The 26892-nt window shown below is 36.3% G+C and overlaps 1 protein-coding gene across 4 annotated transcripts in view; it reads left to right on the top strand.

Moving 5' to 3' along the window:
* The window catches only part of CBLB (Cbl proto-oncogene B), a 410825-nt gene that overhangs the window by 339654 nt on the left and 44279 nt on the right, over window positions 1–26892 (top strand). For all 4 annotated transcript variants that reach the window (XM_060298032.1, XM_060298033.1, XM_030861086.2 and 1 more), the window contains 3 exons: window positions 10363–10548; window positions 12090–12455; window positions 20447–20541. In XM_060298032.1, coding sequence (XP_060154015.1) covers window positions 10363–10548; window positions 12090–12455; window positions 20447–20541 — 647 coding nt within the window. The remainder of the gene's footprint in view (window positions 1–10362; window positions 10549–12089; window positions 12456–20446; window positions 20542–26892) is intronic.

Raw genomic sequence — 26892 nt, 5'->3', positions numbered from 1 at the left:
CACAGGCTCAGCGGCCATGGCTCACGGGCCCAGCCGCTCCGTGGCATGTGGGATCTTCCCGGACCGGGGCACGAACCCGCATCCCCTGCATCGGCAGGCGGACTCTCAACCACTGCGCCACCAGGGAAGCCCCTTCCTTTATCTTTTTTTATACATTCTCCTAATGCTGCCATCACCAATTAAAATACATATTGCTGATTGAAAACAATATATCATCTAATTCTTGCTTTTCCTAATAATGTGTGAAGAAAGGATCCATAGTGCTCCTGATCCTGAGGAAAGAATTCATGTGTATAGATCACAGTGTTTTTGCAGTGTTCTTAGGCGACTGTTACCTTTTTAACGTGACTTAGATTCCAACCGCAGGGCTCAAGTACATGCTGGAGCAGTAAGGACAAAATCTACAACAAAAGTGAAGTTCAAAAATAACAAGGCATTTGAAATGTAGAACATGGTTCTCAAGTATGGGCAGTTCTACCTCCTGAGGGTATTCAGAAATATGTGGGGACATATTTTGTTGTCACAGTGACTGAAGGGTCGAGGGAACCACTGATATTTAGTGGATGGGGTCAGAGATGCAAAACATCCTGCAACCGTGGGACAGTCCCACCTAAGAAGAATTATTCGGACCACATGTCAACGGTCCTCACCTCTCCCGCTGTGCAACACGGGCAGAGTCATGGATGACTGAGCAGTCCAAAGTCACAGGTTCATTGTTTGCCATTTAATTGCATTTTGTTTACTGATTTTCTTAAATCATGCAGAATAGTAGCATTTTCTATATTAGTACGTGAATATCAAAAAAAAAAACTACCTTGTCCAAGTGCAATGTGATGATATAGGGCAGCAGTCCCCAACCTTTTTGGCACCAGGGACCGGTTTCGTGGAAGACAATTTTTCCACGGACCGGGGCCAGGGACGGTCATGGTTCAGGTGGTAATGCGAGCGATGGGGAGTGACAGATGAAGCTTCACTCGCTCGCCCACTGCTCACGTCCTGCTGTGGGGTCCGGTTCCTAACAGGCCACGGACTGGTACCGGTCTGCGGCCCAGGGGTTGGGGACCCCTGATATAGGGGACCTTGAAGACACTGTCACATATTCCTCAAAAATAGTTTGAATATGTAGTAGTTTAGGAGAAGCTAGCACTTGAACTCTTGTACTTAGTTTTGGGTTGGCCTCCTGCGGTGTAGACTGTGAGCTCATGGTGGGCCTTGCTCTTCCTCAGAGACTTGCATAGTGCCTGACCTATGTTATACGCCATTGAGAAAGTTTTGTTTTTCTTTTTTTTCATTGAATGATCAGTGGTGACACTGTTCTTAACTGTACTGTTCTTCAGAGAGCTATGGTCCCCAGAGTCCAGCAACCTGAGTTCGTGTTCTAGTTTTGCTACTTAGTATCTATGTGCCTGCATTGGTTATTTAACTCTCTGTGCCTCAGTGACCTTGTCTGTGAAACCCTACCTCTGAGAGTTGAGGTTAAATGAGTTAATGAATGTAAAGCCATTGGAACAGTGCTGGTACATAGTAAATGTTAAGTATCAGTTGTTATTAGCATTATTTTTATATAGTGTTATTTAAGACTCCTACAATATTGCTCTGCTTCTGAGAATTAAATATCAGTATTTTTGAGATGTCTATGGAAGTATTTTTTTCTTTTAGGTACTATTACCTGTCATTGTTTAGGAAGAAATAGACACCACAACTGGATTGGTTTGGCAAGAATTGGTTGTATTTCTTTACTGTATTAATGTATACATAATTATGATTACATTACATGACCACATTAAATTTACTGTACAACTATCTTATAGATTTAAAACTCAGAGAAAATGCAACATTGCCAACATGTCTGCTGGCATATTATTTTAAGGACTATGTAATTTAGATAAGCTTACAATAGTCTTATTTTCTACATAAGTAAATTAAAATGATTAAGTACAGGGAACTCTAATCAATACTCTGTAAATGACCTATATGGGAGAAGAATCTAAAGCAGAGTGGATATATGTATATCAACTATACTCCAATAAAAATTAATTTAAAAAATGATTAAGTATATATTCTCTAAAGTAGGGTGAAGAACCTAAGTAACTAAATAGCAATTGCTTATTGTTCAAAGCTACTGTAACTGGTATTTTGCCAGCAACAGGGCTTTCACATGAGGGCATTTTTCAGTGGCTAAAGATAATTCCCTTAATTCCCAGGATGTTCTTGTTTCTCAGCCATTTTTATGGAAATATTTCTAAATTATATGTCACTCTTCCCTGACTTCTCAAAATTGGTTATGCGGCTGAATGAACCAAAGGGCATAAGAAGCCACTATAATCAATGTGACATACTTCTTCAGGTTTATGTTTTGCTACAAGATTTAAGGGCAGGGCTTCCCTGGTGGCTCAGCGGTTGAGAGTCCGCCTGCCGATGCAGGGGAGACGGGTTCGTGCCCCGGTCCGGGAGGATCCCCCATGCCGCGGAGCGGCTGGGCCCGTGAGCCATGGCCACTGAGCCTGCGTGTCCGGAGCCTGTGCTCCGCAACGGGAGAGACCACAACAGTGAGAGGCCCGCGTACCGCCAAAAAAAAAAAAAAATTTAAGGGGAGTTTGCATGCAGACAGGGGAAACATAACTTTGAATTAAAATCACATATATATTTGGATTAGAATGCAAAACTCATATAAATGTTTAAAGTAAAATATGAAACTTCAAAAGAAATTTCAGGGTTTATAGAGGCTGGTCACAGGCTAGGAGATTATGTCCCTCTTATAAAAGGTACTTCAGGGAAAAGCAGTATAGCTCTATGTAGCTAATAATGTTTAACATTTTAATGGAGAGGGCCCTTGGGGTTATTCTACTTGCGAGGCTGTTTGCAGTTCTTTAAAGTAGACCCTATTGCAGTTTTATTGACCACCTCCCTGTCAAACCTCAAAGAGAGCTCTTACTCCAGTCAGCTCTTACTCCGTATGTAAGTTTCTAACCATTTTCCTTCTCTTCATTGCTTCGAATTTGTAGTATCTAAAAATTTTACCAAAGTTATTAGTGGAATGTCAGCAATAATAATAATTTAAAATAATGAACCTCAGTTTACACACAAAGTTAATATCCGTATTCTTAGTAAGCTAGCAAGGTGCTTATTCCTTGTTACTGTTCCTAGAGGGAGAAATACAGCAGCATTTTTCCATTGAGATGACTTTTCTTTTTTTATTTTTGGTTGGTTGGTTTTTTGGTTTTGTTTTCTAGGACTGTTAGAGCAGTTTTAGGTTCACAGAAAAAATTGAGGGGAATGTACAGAGATTTCTCATGCACCCCCTGCCTCCACACACGGGTAGCCTCCCCATCACCAACATTCCCCCACCAAACTGATACATTTGTCGTAATTGATGAACCTACATTGACACATCATTATTGTCTAAAGTCCATAGTTTACAGTAGGGTTCACTTTTGGTGTGGTACATTCGTGGGTTTGCACAAATGTATAGTGACATGTATAGTATCACGCAGAGTATTTTCACCGCCCTAAACATCCTCTGTGTTCTGCCTATTCATCTCCCCCACCAAAACCCCCAGCAGCCATTGATCTTTTTACTCTCTCCATAGTTTTGCCTTTTCCAGAATGTCCTGTAGTTGGAATCATACAGTATGCAGCCTTCTAAGACTGGCTTCTTTCACTTTGGAATATGCATTCAGGTTCCTCCATGTCTTTTCTTGACTTGATAGCTCATTTCTTTTTAGCACTAATAATATTCCATTGTCTGGATGTGCCACAGTTTATTTATTATCCATTCACCTACTGAAGGACATCTTGGTTGCTTACGAGTTTTGGCAGTTGTTAATAAAACAGTTATAAACATCTGTGTGCAGTTTTTTGTGTGAACATAAGTTTTCAGCTGTTTAGGTAAACACCAAAGAGCATGATTGCTGTATTGTATGTTAAGAGTATGTTTAGTTTTGTAAGAAACCACCAAACTCTTCCAGAGTGGCAGTAGCATTTTGCATTCCCACCAGCAATGAATAAGAGTTTCTGTTGTTCCACATCCTCATTAGCATTTGATGTTGTCAGTGATCTGGATTTTGGCCATTCAAAAAGGTGTATAATGGTATCTCGTTTTAATTTACATTTTCTTGATGACACATGATATGCAGCATCTTTTCATATATTGATTTTCCATCTGTATATCTTTAGTGAGGTATCTGATAAGGTCTTCGGCTCATTTTAAAATGATTGTTTTCTTATTGTTGAATTTTAAGAGTTCTTTTTATATTTTAGAGAACAGTTCTTTCTCATATGTGTATTTTCCAAAGATTTTCTTCTAGTCTGTGGCTTGTATTTTTGTTATTCTCTTGATAGTTTCTTTCACAGACCAGGAATTTCTCATTTTAATGATGTCCAGCTTGCCCAGTATTTCTTTCATGGATGGCACCTTTGGTGTTGTATCTAGAAGACCTTGTATTTGGTGGTCGCTTTTTAGATTTCTCCTATATTATCTTCTAGGCGTTTTATAATTTTGCATTTTACATTTAGGTTTGTGGTCCATTTTGAGTTAATTTTGTGAAGGGTATAACGTCTGTGTCTAGATTATTTTTTTTTGCATGTGGATGTCCAGTTCTTCAGCACCATTTGTTGAGAAGACTGTCTTTACTACATTGTGTACCTTTGCTCCTTTGTCAAAAGATCAGTTGACTATATTTTGGGGGATCTATTTCTGTTCCATTGATGTATTATATGTCTATTCTTCTGCCAAAACCACAGAATCTTGATTAGTGTAGCTTTATAGTAGGTCTTGAAGTCAAGTAGTGTCCGTCTTCCAACTTTGTTCTTCTCCTTAACTATCCTTTTGGCTATTCTGGGTCTTTTGTCTCCATCTAAACTTTAGAATCAGTTTGACCATATCTAAAAAATAACTTGCTGGGATTTTAATTAGGATTGCATTCAATCTGTAGGTTAAGTTGGGAGAACTTTTCTTTTTCACTCCAAGCTTCTCCCTAAATTCCTACATATTGAGACTTCTTGAAGTGTGACTATGGATAAGTATGAAATGATTGTACTACTCTTACACCATGTTCCTCGTATAAGCATTTGTTATCTAAAAGGGAACAATGGTACAGTACTCCAAAATAGACAACATAAATCATTTATACTTATATTACAAATTACACATGAATATGTGTACATGTAAATGGCTCTGTAATGGATACCTTCTGAATAATATTCTGCATAGGATATTATTTTAAAGTCTTTTGATTTTGTTATGTTCACAAATGGATGAGCAGAAGAAGAACCAAGAGGATAGTTAGTAGCAGCAAAATATTAGAATATTTTATTTTAATTCTATTTTATTAGAATGTTTTACTTAGAATATATTTTATGTGATAAAAGTTTTATCGATGTCCTTCATTAATTTTCACGCATTTAGAGAAATGTCGTCCTTTTCATCATCCTTATAATACATGTATCTACCTTGTTCAGATATGAAAATTCATTAAGTAAAAATCTTCTTAGAAATATTATAAAATTGACTTTGATTATCTCTGAGATTGTCAGAACTCTCATCTTATTAGTAATTGGAGAGGTTTTCTCTTGTCCTGTTTTTAATAATAGCCTGGCAGGGTTTGAAGTTTCTTACCAAATGTTTTTCCATTTCCATAATAATGGATCCTATTAAGGCTGTTATAAAATCGCTCTTTAAAAGGTATGGATAAAATGAAGAGTGACTAAAATAGAATGAGTCCCTGATTATTATTGGTAATTGCGGAGCATGCTGAGATGAGCTTTTGACTACTTACTTCTTGGGCCTTTTCTCTCAGGATTTTCTGTTAAAATTGCAAATTCAGATTTCTCTATTCCTTATGGTAGTCATTCGCCTCCTATTCTAAGTGCTAAAGAATTCTGTAAATTTTGTCAGAAAAAATAAAGAATAGCATTTATTCATTTCATGAAGCAAAGGGTTTGGAAAAATTGGGGAATATGTAGACATAAAAGAATCAAATGTGGTCTTTAAATTTCTAGAGCACCAGGATTTCAGCCTGTTGAACTTACTTATCAACAACCAGCATTAAAGAAGTTAAGAGAAATTGTTAGTTAGACAGATAAGCTGGTGTGATGATAATACAGGCAGGAATCAAGGCGCCCAGCTTTTGTATTTTGAAAGGTGCGGAAACGAAAAAAGATCATATATTCTGAAGTTCTGAGAGCAAGTGTAATACTAGAAAAAAGTGAGAATTACCTAAAATCAAGATAAAGGAATTATTCAGATCAGCTATCCTATAACTTGTAACTATGATTCCATCCTTCCCAGTTCTTGCAGTTACCTGTATATAAATGATTTTCTTTATATTGTGCAATAAATTCTGTAAAGTTAATTCTGTGTCCACATCCTAGTTTCTGCTTCCTATGCTTTCCTAGGTAATCTTTTCTTAGCTTTCCATTTCCTTGTCCTAATCTAATAGAGTGGACAGACAGAGATGAAGGAGTGACAAAGAAAGGATTTCATGTAATGCAGTGGCAAAAAGCATATGATCCTTTTAAGAATCCCTTGATTAATATGCCTTTTTATTATACTAATTAATTGTATTTATTCTCTAGAAGATTAAAACCAGAAGAGCAGTAGTGAAGACAAACTGAGAAAAAATTATTCCCCACAAATGAAAAAGATAGGGGTTCACTATCATGATATATAAAGAGCTCTTTCAAATCAATGAGGGGTAAATAAAAGAATATGGTAGATAATGGGACAAAGAACATAACATGAGTGGGCATGTGAAGCATTGTGTGAGACTTCTCTTCTCCTTAGACTTTCAAATAGGAAGGGAAAAAATATAATTGGTGATTACTCAAATAAATTAAAAGTGACCTTTAATGTGACCATCTACTAAAAATGTTTACAAATGTTCACAGTTAGCATTTGCATTTTACCAGCAATGAAAGTTAATGCAAAGTTTCAATACTCTAGTTGCAGAATTGTTCACAGAGACAACAAAAAGGCTTCAGCAAAGAAAAATGCATTATTATCTAAAGGGCACTGTTAAATTATCTACTCTTACAAGGGGATTTTACTATAATTTAGGAGAACTCTGGAAAGTGAATAAGCTATGGTGAATTTAGACCACATAATAAAGATAAAATATTTTTTGTTTCTTCACATACTCTTCACCTATTCTCCATAAAATCCTTCTGACTAAGCCAACTTATAGTTACTGTAATGCTTCAAAATGAATTAGTCTTTCGGGAGGGTAGTATAAAATCACCTTGAGAATGCAATATGAATTGTTCTTTTTAAAATATTTTTTATTTATTTTATTTTTGGCTGCATTGGGTCTTCGTTGCTGTGCGTGGGCTTTCTCTAGTTGCGGCGAGCAGGACTACTCTGTTGCGGTGCGCAGGCTTCTCATTGCGGTGGCTTCTCTTGTTTCGGAGCACGGGCTCTAGGCACACGGGCTTCAGTAGTTGTGGCTCACGGGCTCTACAGCGCAGGCTCAGTAGTTGTGGCGCATGGGCTTATAGCTCTGTGGCATGTGGGATCTTCCCGGACCAGGGCTCGAACCCGTGTCCCCTGCATTGGCAGGCGGATTATGAATTTTCTTAAGCAAGTTCTGCTTCAGCTTACATTCACAAAGCTGTAGAGAGTATGCTTGTCTGGAGGTAACTAGAAGTTCAGGGTTACTTCTGCAGCACACACAGTTGTTTGGATGTCTGTCCAAAGGTTTTCAATATACCCTTTCAATATCTTAACAGTTCACCCACTTCAAATCAAGTCCATCCCATTATTTAAACACACTAGGAATATGGTAACTGCTGAAATATTAAATTAGTAGTTAAACCAGAAGTCAAGTTCTAATGATGATGGTGGGCTGCTGGATCTGTCAGGATTCTCCTTCCTGTTCCAGGTAATTAGGGAAGCAGGCAGGTAGTTGTGGAAGAAAAGTGCTTGGAGGAGCATAGGTCTTTGCAGTAAATGCAACAAGCAGTGAAAAATTTCTCTGCAAGTAACTGAAACAATGAAGTGCTATGTATTCTCTGTATATCTATGTAAAAATTATTTCTTTACAGGATAGGAACCATGTGGATAGCTTTGCTTCTTGAGTCTTTTTTTGTAAAGAATAATAACCAGATCAATAAAGGATTTTTATCAGGTAACATTTTTTCTAGTTCTCAGAGAATGTAACTTACCCTTAATGGGAATTTGGTGAATTAGATGTCCTGTGACATCTCCTGATCTGATTGCTACGAACTGTGATGCACTTAGTTTGACACGAGGAGTTTTTTCTTTTCTGTCCGTGATCATTTTTGGATTGGTATTACTCCGTAAGGTTCAAATTCATGACCACGTGAGGCTCCATGACTTTTGGGGTAAAAGTCATGTTATTTTATTATGAATACTGGCTGCATGAAAATCAGCTTATGACTCTACAGTTTCTGCTTTTTCCCCTTCAATTAAGTAGGTAAGAGATATAAAAAAGAATCATGAAATTAATAAGAAAGGGGTCTTAAAATTTACATGTGAAAGTGCATCTGAATTTATTGACCTATTTTAAGTTATTTGGCATCTGTTGAGAGAGACAAAGAATTGACAGTCTAGCAATGTCATGGCAGTATTCCAGTATACCTGAGGTATGGTCTAGAAGCTTCTGCTTAGACACTCAAATTTATTTTTAAAAAGCCTTTACCAGGGGAAGCATAAGTCCCCACTCCTTCAGTGTGGGCTGCACATGGTAACTTCCTGGCAAAGAGTACAGTAAGGAAAATGGGAGAAAAAGTAAGTAGCTTTGTAGTGTAGAAGCCTTGACAATCAATGCCTCAGCCAGGTAATCAAGGTCAACATCAACAGTGATGAATCCCATTGATAGTGTAGACCCTTGATGTGATGTGGTTAAAGTGTTACTTTACCAACATGGCCTTCCTTCCAAAAACACACAATGCTAGTCTAATCATGAGAAAAACATCAGACAAACCACAATTTTAGTAAATTAGGAAAAAAAAGACCTTCCATGATGTAACTAAGTGTGGACATGAACACAAATTTATTATCACATCTCAGTTAAGGACAGAATGGCTAAATCTTTCAAACTATTGCTAGAATTGAAATTAAATTGTCAGTTGACATTGACTACTCTTACAAAGGTAAGTAATGTTAGGGGGAAATGGCTTAAAAACAAGTTTAAAGCTCCTTATAAATACTAGCACTAGGAAATAGATGAATATCAAAGCATGCTAGATTAATGTCATACGTATAAAAATTAAGCCTAGGTCTCCAAAAAGGTAGGTAGTAACTTAGCCTTGAGAAGGAAACTGCTTGATATTTCAGAACAGAATATTGTTATCCTAGTGAGGCTATCTGGTTAATTAGGATGGCTTTTATATCAAATAGGAATCAGGTTATGTCAAACACACACACACACACACACACACACACACACACTTCTGAAACAGAAAGGGTTACACACATACGTACAAATCAAAGTACTTGTTGATGGCTTTTTGGTGCTCTTTTATCTACCAGATAACATGGAAACCCTGTAATAGCATAGAGATCTATCAGAGTTTTAGAAGTACAGACTTTACTAGATTTAATTGTTTTTAAAGAAGAACATTTAACTTGAGGATTTATTTTCCATGTGAAGGCTTGGGGGAAAATATCTGGTCTTAAACCTGTTTATTTTAAATACACAAATTTTTAAAACTCCTTGTCTGATTTAATTGGTTTATAGGAAAGTAGATTATGCACTGGATACGTATTTTATATGGAACAAAATGATTTCTAAGTTCTAGAATGTACTATAAACCCAGAGACCTAAAAAATTCTATAATACAGATAACCAACAGCAATGTGCGTTACTGCATTGCATGTTTCTCGTAAAATGTAGACAGGTTTCTAGAAGAATGCCTGCATTTGATTGGTTTTTTGTTGTTGTTTTTGCGGTATGCGGGCCTCTCACTGTTGTGGCCTCTCCCGTGCGGAGCACAGGCTCCGGACACGCAGGCTCAGTGGCTATGGCTCAGGGGCCCAGCCGCTCTGCGTCATGTGGGATCCTCCCGGACCGGGGCACGAACCCCTGTCCCCTGCATCGGCAGGCGGACTCTCAACCACTGTGCCACCAGGGAAGCCCTTGATTGTTTTTAAACTACCCTTTTGCTGGTTTTTTCCTAGACCCTTTCTACAATATGTAGGAGAAACTAATCCACTTATTCTTTACATAATATTGCTCTTGAGGGACAATGTGAGCTCCTTCCATCTATTAATCAGAGTAAACTAAGTGAGTTTATTTTAACAGATGTGCAATGGCAGATACATTCTCAAAACCAAATGTCTTAAGAACTGAAAGGTATGTACTTTACACCTCAAATAAACATCATTCTCTTTTTATATTCTAGTGCACTGACAGGCAGAATTCCCCAGTCACATCACCGGGATCCTCTCCCCTTGCACAGCGAAGAAAGCCACATCCAGACCCTCTCCAGATCCCACATTTAAGCCTGCCACCAGTGCCTCCTCGCCTGGATCTAATTCAGAAAGGCGTAGTTCGGTCTCCCTGTGGCAGCCCAACTGGTTCACCAAAGGTAAATCAATTTTATTAGAAACATAGATAATAATTTTATGTGATGATTATTGATTGCTCAGGTTTTAAAAATTCCGTTACTCATATTTCTTATGCTCTTGTTTATGAACAACTTTGATGGGTCTCTCATTTTGCTTATAGTGAGTCCACTATCATATTCCTTGCTTTATTGCTATAAAAGTTACATAATTATTCAGAGAGGGCACATGTCTGTAACAGCCCCCTGATTTGCTAAAATAAACAGCAGAGTAAGTATAGTTATTCTGTAAAATGGATTTAAAAGGTCATTACATGTATTAAAATAAATTGCATGCTCTTATTAAATGATATTTTACACTCATTTTCATAGTGTCTTGACAAAAATGTTATGAGAGTATATTTGCATAGGGCTTAAGATGTGATAGATTATCACCCAAGTTTCAGGGTGACTCAGAAGAGGGAATTATATGTACCTTTTACACCTGAAGGAATTAATTACAAAGAATTACAGTATTTGCAAACTAATTGCATTACTGTTTAATATTAAAGACATAATTCTATCTGTACATCTAAGCCCACAGTTTTAGTTCTGTGCAGATTTTTTTCCAAATTTGAAAAGGGAATATTTTGCTTTATTAAATATAAGATTTTAAATATTAATCCCATGCGGTAATATGTGTTACAGTCTAAAACTATTTGGAAGCACAGTATTTTAATGGTATTAGACTTTTCTACATTATAATTAACATGGTTTTAAGATCATATTAAGACTTTTTAGGATGTTATTTAGTCAGAATTATGTAAACACACATTTTTTTGCTAATATTTTCAAACAATAAAAGGACAAATCATTCATCAGATGAACTATGTAAATGAAAATAAAAACTGTGAAAGTCACATAGATTCAGTTCAGGAGCTTATACCTTCGTATTTCCACATAAGAATCAGACTGATTTTTTTTTTTTTAAGATCCATAAAACTCAAGTAAGGTCTGTAAATAATGCTGCTCTATTATTTGCGAATTTTCACTATTCTGGTAATAACTGTTAAAGAACCGGAGCACGTTTCCCCCTTGTCACTTGCTCTGTATTATAGAGGTGAACACAAAAATAACAAAACCAACATTTTCAGTCTTCCAAAGATATTACAAATCAAGGTGCTCTTTTAAAAAGTAAAACAACAACAACTTTGATGGTTTCTGCTGTTTCTCCTAAATCGCAGAAACGTGCAAATAAAATAATTAATGACATTATTATTTTAATGTCAACCAGTCAAAATCACCATATAATTTTGATATTCTGCTACGTTTCCCTGTAGTCCTTATAATCCTAACATTTGAGTTTACGTATTCATTTTCTACAACGAAATCTTAATATATTTGAGTTTTTCATTAATATTTTAAACTTTCATTAGTTGGTGATAAAATAAACTCATTAAACGATGGCACAGGAATCTAATAAAGCCCTACTATGACTTAGAAAACAAAAGCAATAGTATACTAGTCTGGAAGTCATTTCAGTGCATGGAACCTCTTTTAATGTTTTTCCTCTTGTGTTTCTTTAGTCTTCTCCTTGCATGGTGAGAAAACAAGACAAACCACTCCCAGCACCACCACCTCCCTTAAGAGACCCTCCTCCTCCTCCACCTGAGAGACCTCCCCCAATCCCCCCTGACAATAGACTGAGTCGTCACCTCCTTCACATGGAAAGTGTGCCTTCCAGAGACCAGCCGATGCCTCTGGAAGCCTGGTGTCCTCGGGATGTGCTTGGGACTAATCAGTCAGTGGGATGTCGCCTCCTAGGGGATGCCTCTCCAAAGCCTGGAATCACAGCGAGTTCAAATGTAAATGGAAGGCACAGTAGAATGGGCTCTGACCCAGTGCTTATGCGGAAACACAGACGCCATGATTTGCCTTTAGAAGGAGCCAAGGTAAGAAATACTCAAAGCTGAAGCTAAATAATCTGCTTATAGTCTTCTGATAAGAGGTAGTATAAAAGGTTGAGTGGTGTTTTTTTCGCCTAGTGTGACACTTCCCTGCAGGTCTTTAATTATCTGCAAATTGTAAATAATCAGAAGCTCATTAAAATTTGAACCTAACAGAAGTCAGGAAGAAGGCTCTAAGTAATGATTTAATTTTCATATGAAGACACCAGACAATTTGCCAGAGATTTAGTTCACCTTCCCTTATTTCATCTGCAAATTTTTTTCCTATTAATGTTGTCAATGGGAGAATCAGCAGTCTTTTTTTATTTAACTCTCCTACTTCTATCTAATTTGAAAAGAAAGTTGTATGGTTATAGCATATCATCAATCAGTCATTGGAGTTATTGTTGCCTGGGACAGCACACCGTAGGCAGCCAGGTAGAATGAACTTCTCACATACATAAAAATACCAGGTCCAGTTCATTGTTGGAAAGCAAGGTCTTTCTCTATAAAACTGAAAGAGTGTCACACATGTTGAGTTCTAACATGAAGGATATTACCACTGTCATTTATATGTACAGAAAAGAATTTAAGCATACAGGGAACCTAAGAGGCAGCAGCAGAAATCATTGAGTTTCGAACCCTCAGTGGGCCCCTGGCAGAGCTGTTCTGTAATGTTTTCTGGTATTTGTGTCCACGATATTTTTGACTCAGATCAGATCGTCACCATCTTCCTTCAGCTGAAGGAGGCTTTGCCTCTTTTGAAGACTGTAATATTTAAGTGTTCCCATCTCTCTTGATCTTAAGTTGTTATTTTAGGGGAGTAGACTATTCCTTCAAAATAATAGTTTGTAGTTGGTGAGTTAATCAAGAAACAAAGAACTGTGAAGAATGACTAATGTACTAAATTCCTGTATGTGTGTACACACATGCGTGCACATGTGTGAAGGAAAACTCTGTATAAGATTTAATTATTCGTGATATTCTAGGGTAGCCAGGATAGCAAGAGTCAAAATTGTCTACTCAGGCATTCAAAACACAGGGGAAGAGTCGTGGTGGTTTGCCGTAACTCTTTGTTAGTGTCTTGTTGGTACCTGCAGGCTTTCATCTATTATAAATATGAAGATCTGTAAAGGTTTTCTTCAAGGTCATGCAAAGGTGATGTAAATGGAAGAGAAGGCACTTATAAAAGCATTTTTATAATGTTCTCTGAAAATGGAGAGCTTATCTTCAAAAGTATGTTTCTACAACTTAGAATCTTGATCAGAAGGACCTGCCTTTTTTTTTTCCAGTGATTTTTTCTTCCCTTTAGTCTCTATTACTTTTCATTCATACATGATCACACTTGCCTTAAGGAGAGTGTTCAGAAGAGCTCCGACATGAATGGTTATATCTTAGCAACGTATTACAATTTATTTCCTGAATGGACTTAGAAATACTTAAAATATAATAATTATCTTGGGCAATTCACTGAAGACCTCTTGTTTCAGGGTTCTTCTTAGATAATATGTTATACAGTCTTAGCACTAAATAAACCTGCCCTTCTAAGCCCTAGAATACAGGCTATTAATTTTTGTATGGATGGTGGTTGTTTTAAATTGGGGTTATAATTTCTTAGGTTATAGGTATGAAATTTTATTTTTATTATATTAACTATAATATAAGTTATTAGTATTAGTAGTGATTTAAGTTATAAAGATTCCTTTACATGTTTTCTATGTGAACTTTCATGTCTTGATCATTGATACATGTTAATATCCCAGAGAACATTGAGTAAAGTACAAAATTTATGTCTTATTGAAAGCTGAATTTGTTTAACTCTAAGTTAGGCTCATTAAAATTCATGAAGGTCTAATCTCATATGTTGTGTGTATTAGCATTGCAATGATTATATTCTCAAAGTTAATTTCAAGTTACAACTAGATTAACATTTTTACCAAAATTAGACATCTAATATTTCTCATTTCAGTATAGTTGTTTGACTTTTAAGGCAGATTATAAAGAAGGATTCATACATAATGTATTAAATGCTATAAAACAGACCATGTCTCCCCTTATTCTCCTCTTTTATTATCTTTGAAGGTCTACTTCAGTAGACCACAAGGTATATCACAACTGACATAAAGTAGAAAAAGCCCAATTCCTCTTATTTCACTGTTGGGAGACTTAGAGGCTAGCTTCAACCGATGGAAAACTGCGTCCATCTAGGATCCTGTAATTCTCAGTCTCTGCATGATCCTGGGTTGGAGTTTCTTTCTTTCTTTCTTTCTTTTTTTTTTTGGCGGTACGCGGGCCTCTCACTGTTGTGGCCTCTCCCGTTGTGGAGCACAGGCTCCGGACGCGCAGGCTCAGCGGCCATGGCTCACGGGCCTAGCCGCTCCGCGGCATGTGGGAGCTTCCCCGACCGGGGCACGAACCCGTGTCCCCTGCATTGGCAGGTGGACTTTCAACCACTGCGCCAGCAGGGAAGCCCTGGAGTTTGTTTCTTAACTTACGTCTCTGTAGTTCCTCAATCCAGATTGATTTAATTACGTATTTGTAAGCACTTTCTACATACAAGACTCTCCTAGTGTTCAGGATAACCAGAATCCCAATGTTCTCTCCCCTTTCAAATTTAACAAAATGTTTTTATAGAAGAGGAACTGTTCAACTCCTTTAGGCAGAAGTAAAAATGATAAGGCAAACCTGATAGCTGCATTTTAACAAAACTAAAAATCTGATCAACATAGATCCACCAGGCTCTGGAATCAGACCTGAGTTTTACTTCCTGCTCTAGAATTCACTGGCTTTGTGGATGCAAGCAACTTACTACATCTATGCCCCCAATTCCACTTATTTCCCTTACTTTATGAAATGAAATAATAATAGGACCTACTTTCTAGGAGAATAGTTACCCTCCAAATATCTAAGCCCCCATATCCCTTGGTTATGGAATAAAACCAAACTAGATGTGGAGTCTTAGTATAAGTTGTAACAGTTCATTTTCATTTAAAATAGTTGTCCTTATTTTTTTTTAATTTAAAACCAAAATCATTATCTCTTTCTCCCCTTCCTCTCTGCTTTTATTCAGCATAGTGGCTAATGAATTCTCAGCAAACACTCAATAACTGGGTTGCTGAGTTATTACAGTTAGGTTGATGACAGAGGGGGAAAGAGTATATGCATGCTGGGGTTGGAGGTGGGCAGGGGTAGGGCAGGAAAGGACTTGGAGGAAGAAGATGTCTATGGTACACTAGGAGTGTAGACAGTTTTTTTAATGTATTTTTTCAGCACTTACCTTCAGCCAAAGGTAAAATGTAACTTTCTTGTTTAAAATAGGATTTTTTACTTTTAGAGAAGTAGTCATTTTCTATAGATAGATCACATATTCACAATAAGAGGGAAACAAGGGAGAAGGGTTGAAGAAGAAGGGGAAATGAATTTGATTTAAAAAGACTTGTATATTAATGAAAATGGTAAGTGTTACAATATATTCTCACCCTCCATACCTAGTGTGCAGTCTTTAAAAATTTTTTTTTAAAAATGTTATCATGCGAATAAAGGGTATAGGGATTTAGATACTTGGAGGCTGATGTGTTATCTTCACATAACCCGTCAGTCTCTCCAACTGTAAGCAAATACATTTCTGTGTCAAAGAGTAACACCTATCGTTCAGACTAGTTTTCATTAAAGGAAATATCTCAAATTAAATATCATCTGCCCATTTTAAAGATAAGAAAACTTAGATGAGTACTAAAAGTTTAACATTAAGTGTACATATGTAACACCATAAGGGGAATTCATGAAACTACACATTCTATAGAGTGAGGACTTGCTGCCCTTTGTTGTGTGTCCTATGTCAGTGTGCCAGTTCCCATCATCCATTAGAACCATTTGCCCTTTTTATTTGCATCTTTCCTAGATAAATGGTAAGGGAAGCAAGGATAAATTAAATTCTAATTACTCTATTTGCTAACTGTAAAGAGCTCTAAGGAAAAAAGCCCTCTAATTCATAATTAAAATGAAGTGTAAGAATTCTGTGACTTTAATTTACTCCCATTTCTCTTCTCCCTCCCACCTAGCATAATCAAGTTAACTAAATTAATACTTTACTTTTTAACATGAACCTGAAAGCTAAGAGTTGTTAGGTTTATTTACCTTGTTTTATTTTATTGGTAAGAGATTTCTTTCCTATAGGACTGTTTCCATTCCCTCAGATTCTAGCCACATTATAAACCTGTTCCTTATTTAATACTTTGTTGGCTAGATATTTAGTTATTGTTGTTGGTTTGTTTGTTTTAATTATTTTATTGCACGAAAATGTTTTAAAATACCATTGGAGACTTGAAATGTGTCTCCTTATATCTAGATACTAACACTGTGTCCAACTATCTTTATTTGTTCCTCTTAAAAGATTAAGAATGCTACTGTTTCCTATGTGATAAAAACGATCTCTGACTTATGTTACTTCAAGTGACATTATTCTAAAATGACCTTGTGTACAATAATCTGTTGAAGATGTTGCTAGATAAATACATAGAATGATTCCTCTTTTTGAGATTGTGGCTTTTGCTATTTTGGTGGAGAGGCACATGTTTATAAGAATGAACTTAAACTTATCTGTGAATCTCAGGTGCTGTCTTTCAGAAAATAAGTCCTCTGTGTACACAGGTTTCATTTTTAATCTAATGTTTCTGAAGGATAAATTACAGTGATATTTTTGGTGTAGTGTATGTGTGCTCTTACATGTGTGGGATGGGGGAAGGGGGTTTTGTTTGGGGTTTTGTAATTAAAAAGGTTTTTCTTAATTGTGCTAAGATTATCACAATTGTGTTTGTTTTCCCTACATCTCAAGGGTCCCAGATGCTTTAACATTAAATTTTAGACAATATCTGAATCATAGGAAGATATTTCAAACTTAAAAATTAGGATGAAATGTTATCTTGAGGCATGTGAAAAATATTAATACAGGGTAACCTAGAGTAACCTAGAGTTTATAATAAATTTTGTGATAACTCAGATTATACTTCTTCCACAGGTAGTATAAATTCCCCTTAATGTATTCTTATTCGTTCAGCCTCTTTCAGTTAAACGAGTAGGATGTTCAAGACACTGTGGCGAATACAAAATGAATCAAGCACAGTCTAGTGAGGATGAGACAGGTATATAATTAAGGGATGAGGCATAGGCGAAGCATCCAGAATATATAATGTGGGATGCCCTAGGGGGAGAAACATTCCAACTGAGATGCAGGGTAAAAGAAGGAATAAAGAAAGCTTCGTGCAAGACAGATCTGTAGACATTAAAAGATCAGTAGGTAGGGCTTCCTTAGTGGCGCAGCAGTTGAGAGTCCGCCTGCCGATGCAGGGGACATGGGTTCGTGCCCCGGTTCGGGAAGATCCCACATGCCGTGGAGCGGCTGGGCCCGTGAGCCATGGCCGCTGAGCCTGCGTGTCCGGAGCCTGTGCTCCACAACGGGAGAGGCCACAACAGTGAGAGGCCCGCGTACCGCTAAAAAAAAAAAAAAAAAAAAAAATCAGTAGGTGGTGGTGTTGTAGACATGACAGGAAGGAATAGCATGGAGGTGGGAAGGTAAGCACAGTGCAGGAAGTCAATTTTGGACAGACTCTAGGGCATACAGAGAGAGTAAGTATGGTAGGTAAAACTATGGCAATATAAACTGAAAGCAGTTACGGAGTGGAGTGTCTCATATTCTATACCAAGTTATCTTTAACTTGGTAGACAAAAAAGAGCTTTGAAAACTTTTTTGGCAGAGGAATGATAGGATCAGAATATTTAAGTTGGTAGCATGTCCGATGGAATTGTGGTAAATTTGCAACAGTGAACTAGGAAGGCAGAAGAAAAAGATGTTTCCTTAGTTGAGAGTTTAAGAAGGCCTGAATCAGTGAGATTTCAGTGTGAACTGCTTCAGTTGATACTATCAATCTACACATTTGAGGAACTACTGTTTTCTCCTATTTACAAAAGGCTTTGCAGATTTCCAGAGGACATAAAATATTTATTTTTGGCTCAAAAAGTTGTGACTTACTGCAGTCTCTAAAGTAGTTTTAGATAAAATGATTTTGTCTAATGAAACGGATGCAGGTGGGAACATGGAGTTCAGAATGAAATAATCGTAAATCTTGTCATCCAGTCGCTTTAGACGAACAGAAACATGAACGTCATTTTAGTACCTGCATTTTTAGGTCCTTTACAAACATGTATGTATGCACATATGTAGTGTAATGTAAGTCAGTCAGCAGTCAATGTTCATTTGAGCCCTACTGTGTGTAAAGCATTGAAGGAATGTCCTATAAAATGAGGAAATCAGAGTCTTTGTCCTGAAAAAGATTCACGTAGAACTAATACAACAGAAATTGTTATTCCCATAGCTCCTTTTTATTTTATAATTGCTGAAATTTTACTAGGTATCAACAGTGCATTAGATACTTGCTCCTATTAAAACAAATAATTGCATATAAATCCATATTACATTTCCCAGAATGAATTTTAAATGTGTTTATGACAGAAACATCAAGGAGATTTGATTGCAGAAATCATACATTGTATCCATTCTGGCAACAATTGCACAGGACTCAAATTAAGGATGACTTTATATGCCCATTATACAATGAGCACTTGTGATTTGACACATGTATTTGTTGGTTACAAGGGATTTTTTTATGTTAGGGGTTTTCATTGAACTGTATAATAATTAATATCTACTGAGACATTTCTTTTCTCTAGCAAAATCGAAAAAACTCTGCCTTGTTCTGTTATTCGGTCCATAGTCAGAAACCCAAAGAGATATTTTTGTCATAGTGTATCTCTAGTGTATTGAATCTAATGAGGAATCAAAGCTATATATAGCACAGGACTTTTTTTTAGAGTGATACTTTAATGCTATAAAATTTATATTTTGTAGCTTTAAATTGCAAACATTGATATATTTCAAATGGATTCTTTAAACATGTTCCTTTTCTTAAGTTGCTAGGGAAGGGTATGGCCTTTTCCATTTTGCACTTTATCTAAAGCTTCAACACCATTTTAGAACTGAGGGGTGAAAAAAGAATTGGTAGGTCATTGATTGGGTTACCTAGAACTATTCAAGTTACATCACATCCTTTTTGCCACAAACCAGCCTACACCTCTTAAATATGAACTAGTAAAGAGTTTGGGAAAGAGCTTCATGATAAAACCCTAATGATTAAAGGTCTTAAAATATGTTTAATCTGTCTTTGCAAAGTTACTCTTTTTTCTTTTAAGTTGCTTTCATGTCAAGTTGTTGGATTAGTTAAGAGCAGTTGTTAGACAGTTCCCATATGTAACTGAGTAATCTGGAAACCAGAATTTCTGAATTCTGAGTAAACACTGGCTCTCTATGGTACCTTATGAGGAAGGTAACAATTTTGGTTTGTGTTGTTCACACACCAAAAATTATATTTAAAATTGCTTGCACTCTGAAAGCCAGACCAGGTCTCTAGTTACCAGTAGGGCTAAAGCTTCGGCCTTCAAAGAACAAAGGCGTTTCTGATTATACTCATGCATTGTTTTATCAAGAAGTTTAGAAATGTTCTGTTAACCCCAGAGAGATATAATTTAGAACACTTTTATTTGGGAGGAATTGAAATAAGAATTGCACCGGTGCTGCTTTTCTCTTTACTGAATCCTTACAGAGAATGCTAGCTTTTCAATAAAAACTGATCATGTTTGGGGACTTTTACTATTTACCTAGTTATCTATATGATTTATAGAAATTATAGCATCTCCTCTCAATATAAGAGAGGTTGAATCAGGTTGTATTTTATTTTTTCACATAAAAAATGGTGCTACTTTCGGGCGGTGGTAAATAATCACGATGGTGCTCCTAACTCCTAAGTAAATTAGATGGTATTTCACTTGTTCAAATAAACTGAAATTATATATTCTCTTCAAAATTATAGATTGTCTAAGAACTGTTACTGTTTTAAGGTCCTCCAGAAGTTAAATTCTAAACTAACCCTTTGATTTCCTTTCAGGTCTTTTCCAATGGTCACCTGGGAAGTGAAGAATATGATGTTCCTCCCCGGCTTTCTCCTCCCCCTCCAGCTGCCACCCTTCTCCCCAGCATCAAGTGAGTTTTACTGAATCTGAAGATCAACTGTCCATGCATAAAGTTGTTATAAAGAGTAGTTTTGAGCTTCTTAGTACAGAAAGTACAGGGGTGAATATGCATCAATAAAAATGAACCAGCTGGATTTTTAAACTAAAGTACCAGAAATCGAGATCCTTTCTGATTCTTTGCTGATAACTACAGCATTTTTGAGACTTACCTACACTCTGAGATTACACATAAAGCAACAGAGAAAAAGCTAAGTCTTCCTGCATCCAGGAAGAGGCTCAAGTAGCACAATGAGCTCTCCTTTCCAATTCACGTCTCTTCCTTAGAGGTATCACATTTATCCCACTACCCAGTTTGACGTGATAAGATAATCTTTGGTTCCTCCAGTTTTCTCATCTCTCAAATCCATCCCGCCACTAAGTCCTGTTGATTGGTCTTTTAAAGTTTTTCATATTCAGCTAATCTTCCCCATTGCCCTAGTTCTGGCTTATAACGGGACAATTGAAAGAGCCTTCTACCTGATCATACGATATGATCTCAGAATGGAATATCAATGGATTTTAAAGCTAGAAAAATGAGTTAAACTAGGTGTCTCATTTGAAAAAATGGGGACACAAGAAGCATATCAGACAGTTAAGGGATGGTGTCTATCCAAATCAAACCTGGATAAAACCAAGTCTCCTGATGGCCATTTCCCTACTCTATATTAAATCAGGCTACCTGTCTTTCCTCCAGTATATTTTATTCAGGTAGCTGATTTAATTTAAATTCTGCTTTCCCCAGATCACTTTCCTACTCAAAGCCCAACATTGTTCTTTCTTTCCTTCTAAATTAATTCTGTGCTCTTCTGCTATATCAGTAAGATCCACAGAATTTTACCCAATTAAAATATCATTCAGGAATTCTAATGCTTGCCCTCTAATCTTGTCTTGATTTTTTTCCTGGTTTTATGAGTCTTTCATGCTGTTCCCTCCTGTGCACCAAGTTTTCAGAATCTTTATTCTGAAGATCCATGTCTCAGGCTCTATTTCTGTATGAAAACTTCTGTGACTTCAGTCATAATGATGGTAGTAAGACTGATTCTCATTCCTCCTCCTAGAGTTTATTTTCTACACATTTAATTATGTACTTTGCTCTACTGTTTTCTAATACTAAAGTGCCTCTCCACATTAAAAAGATTATAAGGTTTTAAGGGCAAAAACCTTTTCTCGTAATCTCTGCTTCTCCCTCAACACCTTACTGTTTGCTGTTTAATGAGTATACTGATAGTACTTGGTCGCTTGGTGGATTGACTTTATCATCTGCTAAGGTCCTCATTTCTAACTGAAAGTCTTAGAGCATCTTCACTCCTTCCTCTGCTGGTCACTGGATGCAAAAGAATCATAAGCTAGATACCAGCTCCCAAGATATTTACCATCTACTTTAAAATAAAGTTAACGTATATGAAATCACAAGAGAACATTATGCACTAAACTGTATGCATCTAACTTGTTAGTTTTTATATAAGCTTGGAGAATAGACTATTATAGACTTTGTAAGTCAAGGATGTCTTATAGAGAAGACGGAAATTTCCTGAGTCATGGAGGATGGGCACAATTGGGAAGGGATGTGCATGAGAAAAAGCATGAGTATGAAATTTGACATCATTTAGGGGGCAGTGGGAAACTAAGCATTGGACCATTCTTTAGTGGCCACTTTTCTTGGAGCCGGCAGATATGTAGCAGACATAGAAGTTAGAAGCAAATATATATATTCTGTGTAGTAGGTTGTACATCAGTAATAACATATGATATTGTAGCAACAAATGAACTCTGGATATTTGTATATGTGATTAAAACATCTAAGCTCAATTACCTCTAATTCAGAGAACATCAAAAAACGAAGTACATGAAATCTTGCTAATTAGAGATTAAAATTTTACATTCTGTTTATTAAATTCATATTGGCAAGTGGGATAAAAGGCAGAGGTCACCATTTGCTTCATCTATATTTAGTGTTAAGTGCTTGTTTTTCTATAAATAAAGAACAACAAATTCATAGTAAAATGCCTTCTATTGATATTTTTCTAACACTTCAGTTTGTATGTGTACCTGGATATACTTTCACCCCATTTACTCTTGATTATTTTCCCTCAAACAATGCAGTTGCTTTACTTAACCAGGGAAATAATTTAACAATGCATCCTTAACAGCAAATTAGTTTTCTATTTTGCATGCTGCAAATTAACCATAGTTAAAATTACAAGTGCTGGCTTTTAATGGCATGTTTATCTCTCCATTTTGTTTTTTATTCTGACATATAGGTAGCAGTTGTTCATTGTAGAAAATATGGAAAATATATAAAAGAAAAAAATTAAACAAATACATAAATATAAGCGTTTACGTACCCCAGATATCAGTGCCCAGAGTTTTTGTTTTGTTTTGTTTTTCTTGAATTTTTGAATTTTATTTTATTTTTTTATACAGCAGGTTCTTAGTCATCCATTTTACACACATCAGTGTATACATGTCAATCCCAATCGCCCAATTCAGCACACCACCATCCCCACCCCCACTGCGGCTTTCCACCCTTGGTGTCCATACGTTTGTTCTCTACATCTGTGTCTCTATTTCCGCCCTTTCAAACCAGTTCATCTATACCATTTTTCTAGGTTCCACATATATGCGTTAATATACGATATTTGTTTTTCTCTTTCTGACTTACTTCACTCTGTATGACAGTCTCTAGATCTGTCCACGTCTCTACAAATGACCCAATTTCGTTCCTTTTTATGGCTGAGTAATATCCCATTGTATATATGTACAACATCATCTTTATCCATTCGTCTGTCGATGGGCATTTAGGTTGCTTCCATGACCTGGCTATTGTAAATAGTGCTGCAATAAACGTTGGGGTGCATGTGTCTTTTTGAATTATGGTTTTCTCTGGGTATATGCCCAGTAGTGGGATTGCTGAATCATATGGTAATTCTATTTTTAGTTTTTTAAGGAACCTCCACACTGTTCTCCATAGCGGCTGTATCAATTTACATTCCCACCAACAGTGCAAAAGTGTTCCCTTTTCTCCACACCCTCTCCAGCATTTGTTGTTTGTAGATTTTCTGATGATGCCCATTCTAACCGGTGTGAGTTGATACCTCATTGTAGTTTTGATTTGCATTTCTCTAATGATTAGTGATGTTGAGCAGCTTTTCATGTGCTTCTTGGCCATCTGTATGTCTTCTTTGGAGAAATGTCTGTTTAGGTCTTCTGCCCATTTTTGGATTGGGTTGTTTGTTTTATTAATATTGAGATGCATGATCTGTTTATATATTCTGGAGATTAATCCTTTGTCCGTTGATTCGTTTGCAAATATTTTCTCCCATTCTGAGGGTTGTCTTTTCATCTTGTTTATGGTTTCCTTTGCTGTGCAAAAGCTTTGAAGTTTCATTAGGTCCCATGTGTTTATTTTTGTTTTTATTTCCATTACTCTAGGAGGTGGATCAAAAAAGATCTTGCTGTGACTTATGTCAGAGTTTTCTTCCTATGTTTTCCTCCAAGAGTTTTATAGTGTCTGGTCTTACATTTAGGTCTCTAATCCATTTTGAGTTTATTTTTGTGCATGGTGTTAGGGAGTGTTCTGATTCCATTCTTTTACATGTAGCTGTCCAGTTTTTCCCCAGAGTTTTAACATTCTGACTTTTTTTTCTTTTTAGCCTTTTTTTTTTTTTACATGATTTAGATTACATTGTAGAGATAATTTCATGCTCTCCTTTGTCACTTAATATTTTAATAAGCATTTTTCTTAATCATTTATGCTGTACTATATTTATCATGGAACCAGATGGAATTCTGAAGTGGCCATTAAAATAAAATCAGACTTGGTCCCAGACATGACTCCGGTATTAATATTTGTCTGTCTTTGAACAAGGTAACTTCTCTGGGCCTCACTTTCTCCATCTGATAAATGAAGGGATCTGTTTATCTTAAATGATCTCTAAAATTCTCTTGAGCTTCAACCTTTTAGGTTCCATGCAATGTTTTTTTAAGGGGTACTCATTTGTAGTATTAATTACATATGAATACTTGGCAACTTGAATGCTCATTTATAATTGGTTGGTTGCATCCCATTTTTGAAGCCAGTATAACTTGGATTACTGCTCTGGGTTTTTTGTTTGTTTTTTTGTTTTGTCTACTTCACCTTCATTAGAGTGTATAACCAGAGTACAATGAGAATAGATCTTCAGCTCTGGAGAGGCATAGAATACAGGTCTTAGCAAAATGTCACTCAGGGAAATAGGGATGTTGGACGTTCAAGTGTATTGTTTCCGTGTCAGCGTCTTAGTACATGTTTCAAAATTAGGCCAAAGCAAAATAACAGATTGCTACCCATCATAGACTTTGATAGTTCTCACAAATGTTGAGAGCCCCAGTGTTGAATTCAGTAATGTCAAAGCTAATATTTACCTTTAAAGCTATACTGTGTTGTTATTAATATTTACTGAAGTATAATTGTTAAATTATTTGATGTTACTCTGATTCCCATTAAATTGGTGGAAGAGGCTACTCTCTGATAGTGTTTTCTTTCTTGTAAAACAGTATGACTGCAATTATATGACTTTTATTGTGTAATTTATCTGGAGACCTAGAAGAATATAGAATTTATTTTGAAAGCATATTCTGTCATAAAAGTAAGCTGAAACTGTACTAGTGCATAAGGTTTACTTATTTTTTTTCCTAAATGGTTTCTACTTAAGATGATTGACACTTAGCTATAAATATAAATTCTTAAAAGCTTGAAATATGGGTAATCATAATTTTTTTAGGGGAAGAATGAAAAAATCTATGTGGATTATTTTTATTGTAGTGTCAATTTTCACTAAATTATTTTTATCTTGAAATAATTTGATTTTTCAAAATTAAATGAAACCTGAAACAGTTAAAAATACTTACTTTACTTAACACAAGATGTTGGCCAATAAGCAAAGGAATTACTCTAATAATGGAATAATTACTTCAGGTAAGATAATGTTCTGGAATGCAGAGGAATGTCATTTTTTAGAAGAATATTTTTCTTGTTCCTTGTCTTTTAGAAATGGACCTTTTGTACTTTTGACATATTAAACTTTCAAATACATGTGAATCAATATTACTTAATATTTTTGTAAAAAGAGTGTTTTGTTGTTGGAGGTGGTGGTGTTGATCGTTGTTATAGATTTTTTCTAAACAGATAAGGTGCTAATAGTTTAAGCTCAGTGAATAGAGTATCCAGGTTTTGCCTAATTTCATTCAGCTGCGTACTGACTGGAGAGTCAGAGTGAACAAGATAAAATCCCATCCTCACTGGAATTTGTGCTCTAGTTAAGGAGAACAGCAAGTAAACAAATAACCATAGTATATTGTCAGGTAGTGGTAAGTGCTAGAAGGAAAAGTAAAGCAGGGAAAGGGATACTCAGTGATAGGGAGGTTTATACTTCAGATGAGGTCATTAGGAAAGGTAATATTGAACAGAAACTTGAAAGAAGGGAGCAAGCCATGAGACTGCCTAGGTGAAGAGCATAAAAGCTAGACAGTGAGGCAAGTGAATCCCTTTGGCTTATCTGGAGAACAGCTAGAGGGACAGTAGGGCTGGGGTTGAATAAGGTATATAGGAGCTAAATCATATATTGCCTTTAAGGCCATGATAAGAACTTTGGTTTGGTTAGTTTTAGGAGCCACTGAAGGTTTTGATCAACATGATGACATGATGCTGGTTTGTGTTTTTAAAGAGGGTCACTGGCTGCTACATGAATTGTCTTTAGGACAGCTGAAGTGAGACCAATGGAGAGTATAGTCGTCTGATGTGGTGAACCAGTAAGAGATGGTCAGGGCTTTGGGGTGATGGTGATGGAGTTACACAGTCCACTTTGGGTTGTATTTTGATCCAACAGTACCAGTTAATAAATCAGATGTCTGTGAGGTACAATAAATAGGGATGATTGATTTTTATATAGGTTTTTGCTTAACGAAACTGGGTGAATGGGTTGGTGCCATTTACCAGAGGGAGGGAAGTTGGAGAAGGGCAGGCGTGGGAAGGGGGCAGGGGTGGCAAAATTAAGACTTAAGGATCTGTTGGGTTTCGGTGCCGATTACACACACATCCGAATAGTGATGTTGAGGGGACAGTCGGACATACCATCTAAGCTTTCACCTTTATATTATATTCAAGTAAATACTTCAGTAGGTACTATCTAAAGCTGATAAAATGATTTCTACATGACCAGTGCCCAAATTTAATTAGATTTGTTATACTCTTAGACATATAAGTGTAATCCTAGAAGTTTTTTTCTAATATAGGAACTTATATATGAAAATATCACCTTATAAAACTATATCATTTACCCCT

The sequence above is a fragment of the Globicephala melas genome, chromosome 4 (assembly GCF_963455315.2).
Source record: "Globicephala melas chromosome 4, mGloMel1.2, whole genome shotgun sequence".
Taxonomy (NCBI): Eukaryota; Metazoa; Chordata; class Mammalia; order Artiodactyla; family Delphinidae; genus Globicephala; species Globicephala melas.
The sequence above is the reverse complement of the archived record's forward strand: the minus strand, read 5'-3'. Positions and strand labels throughout refer to the sequence as shown.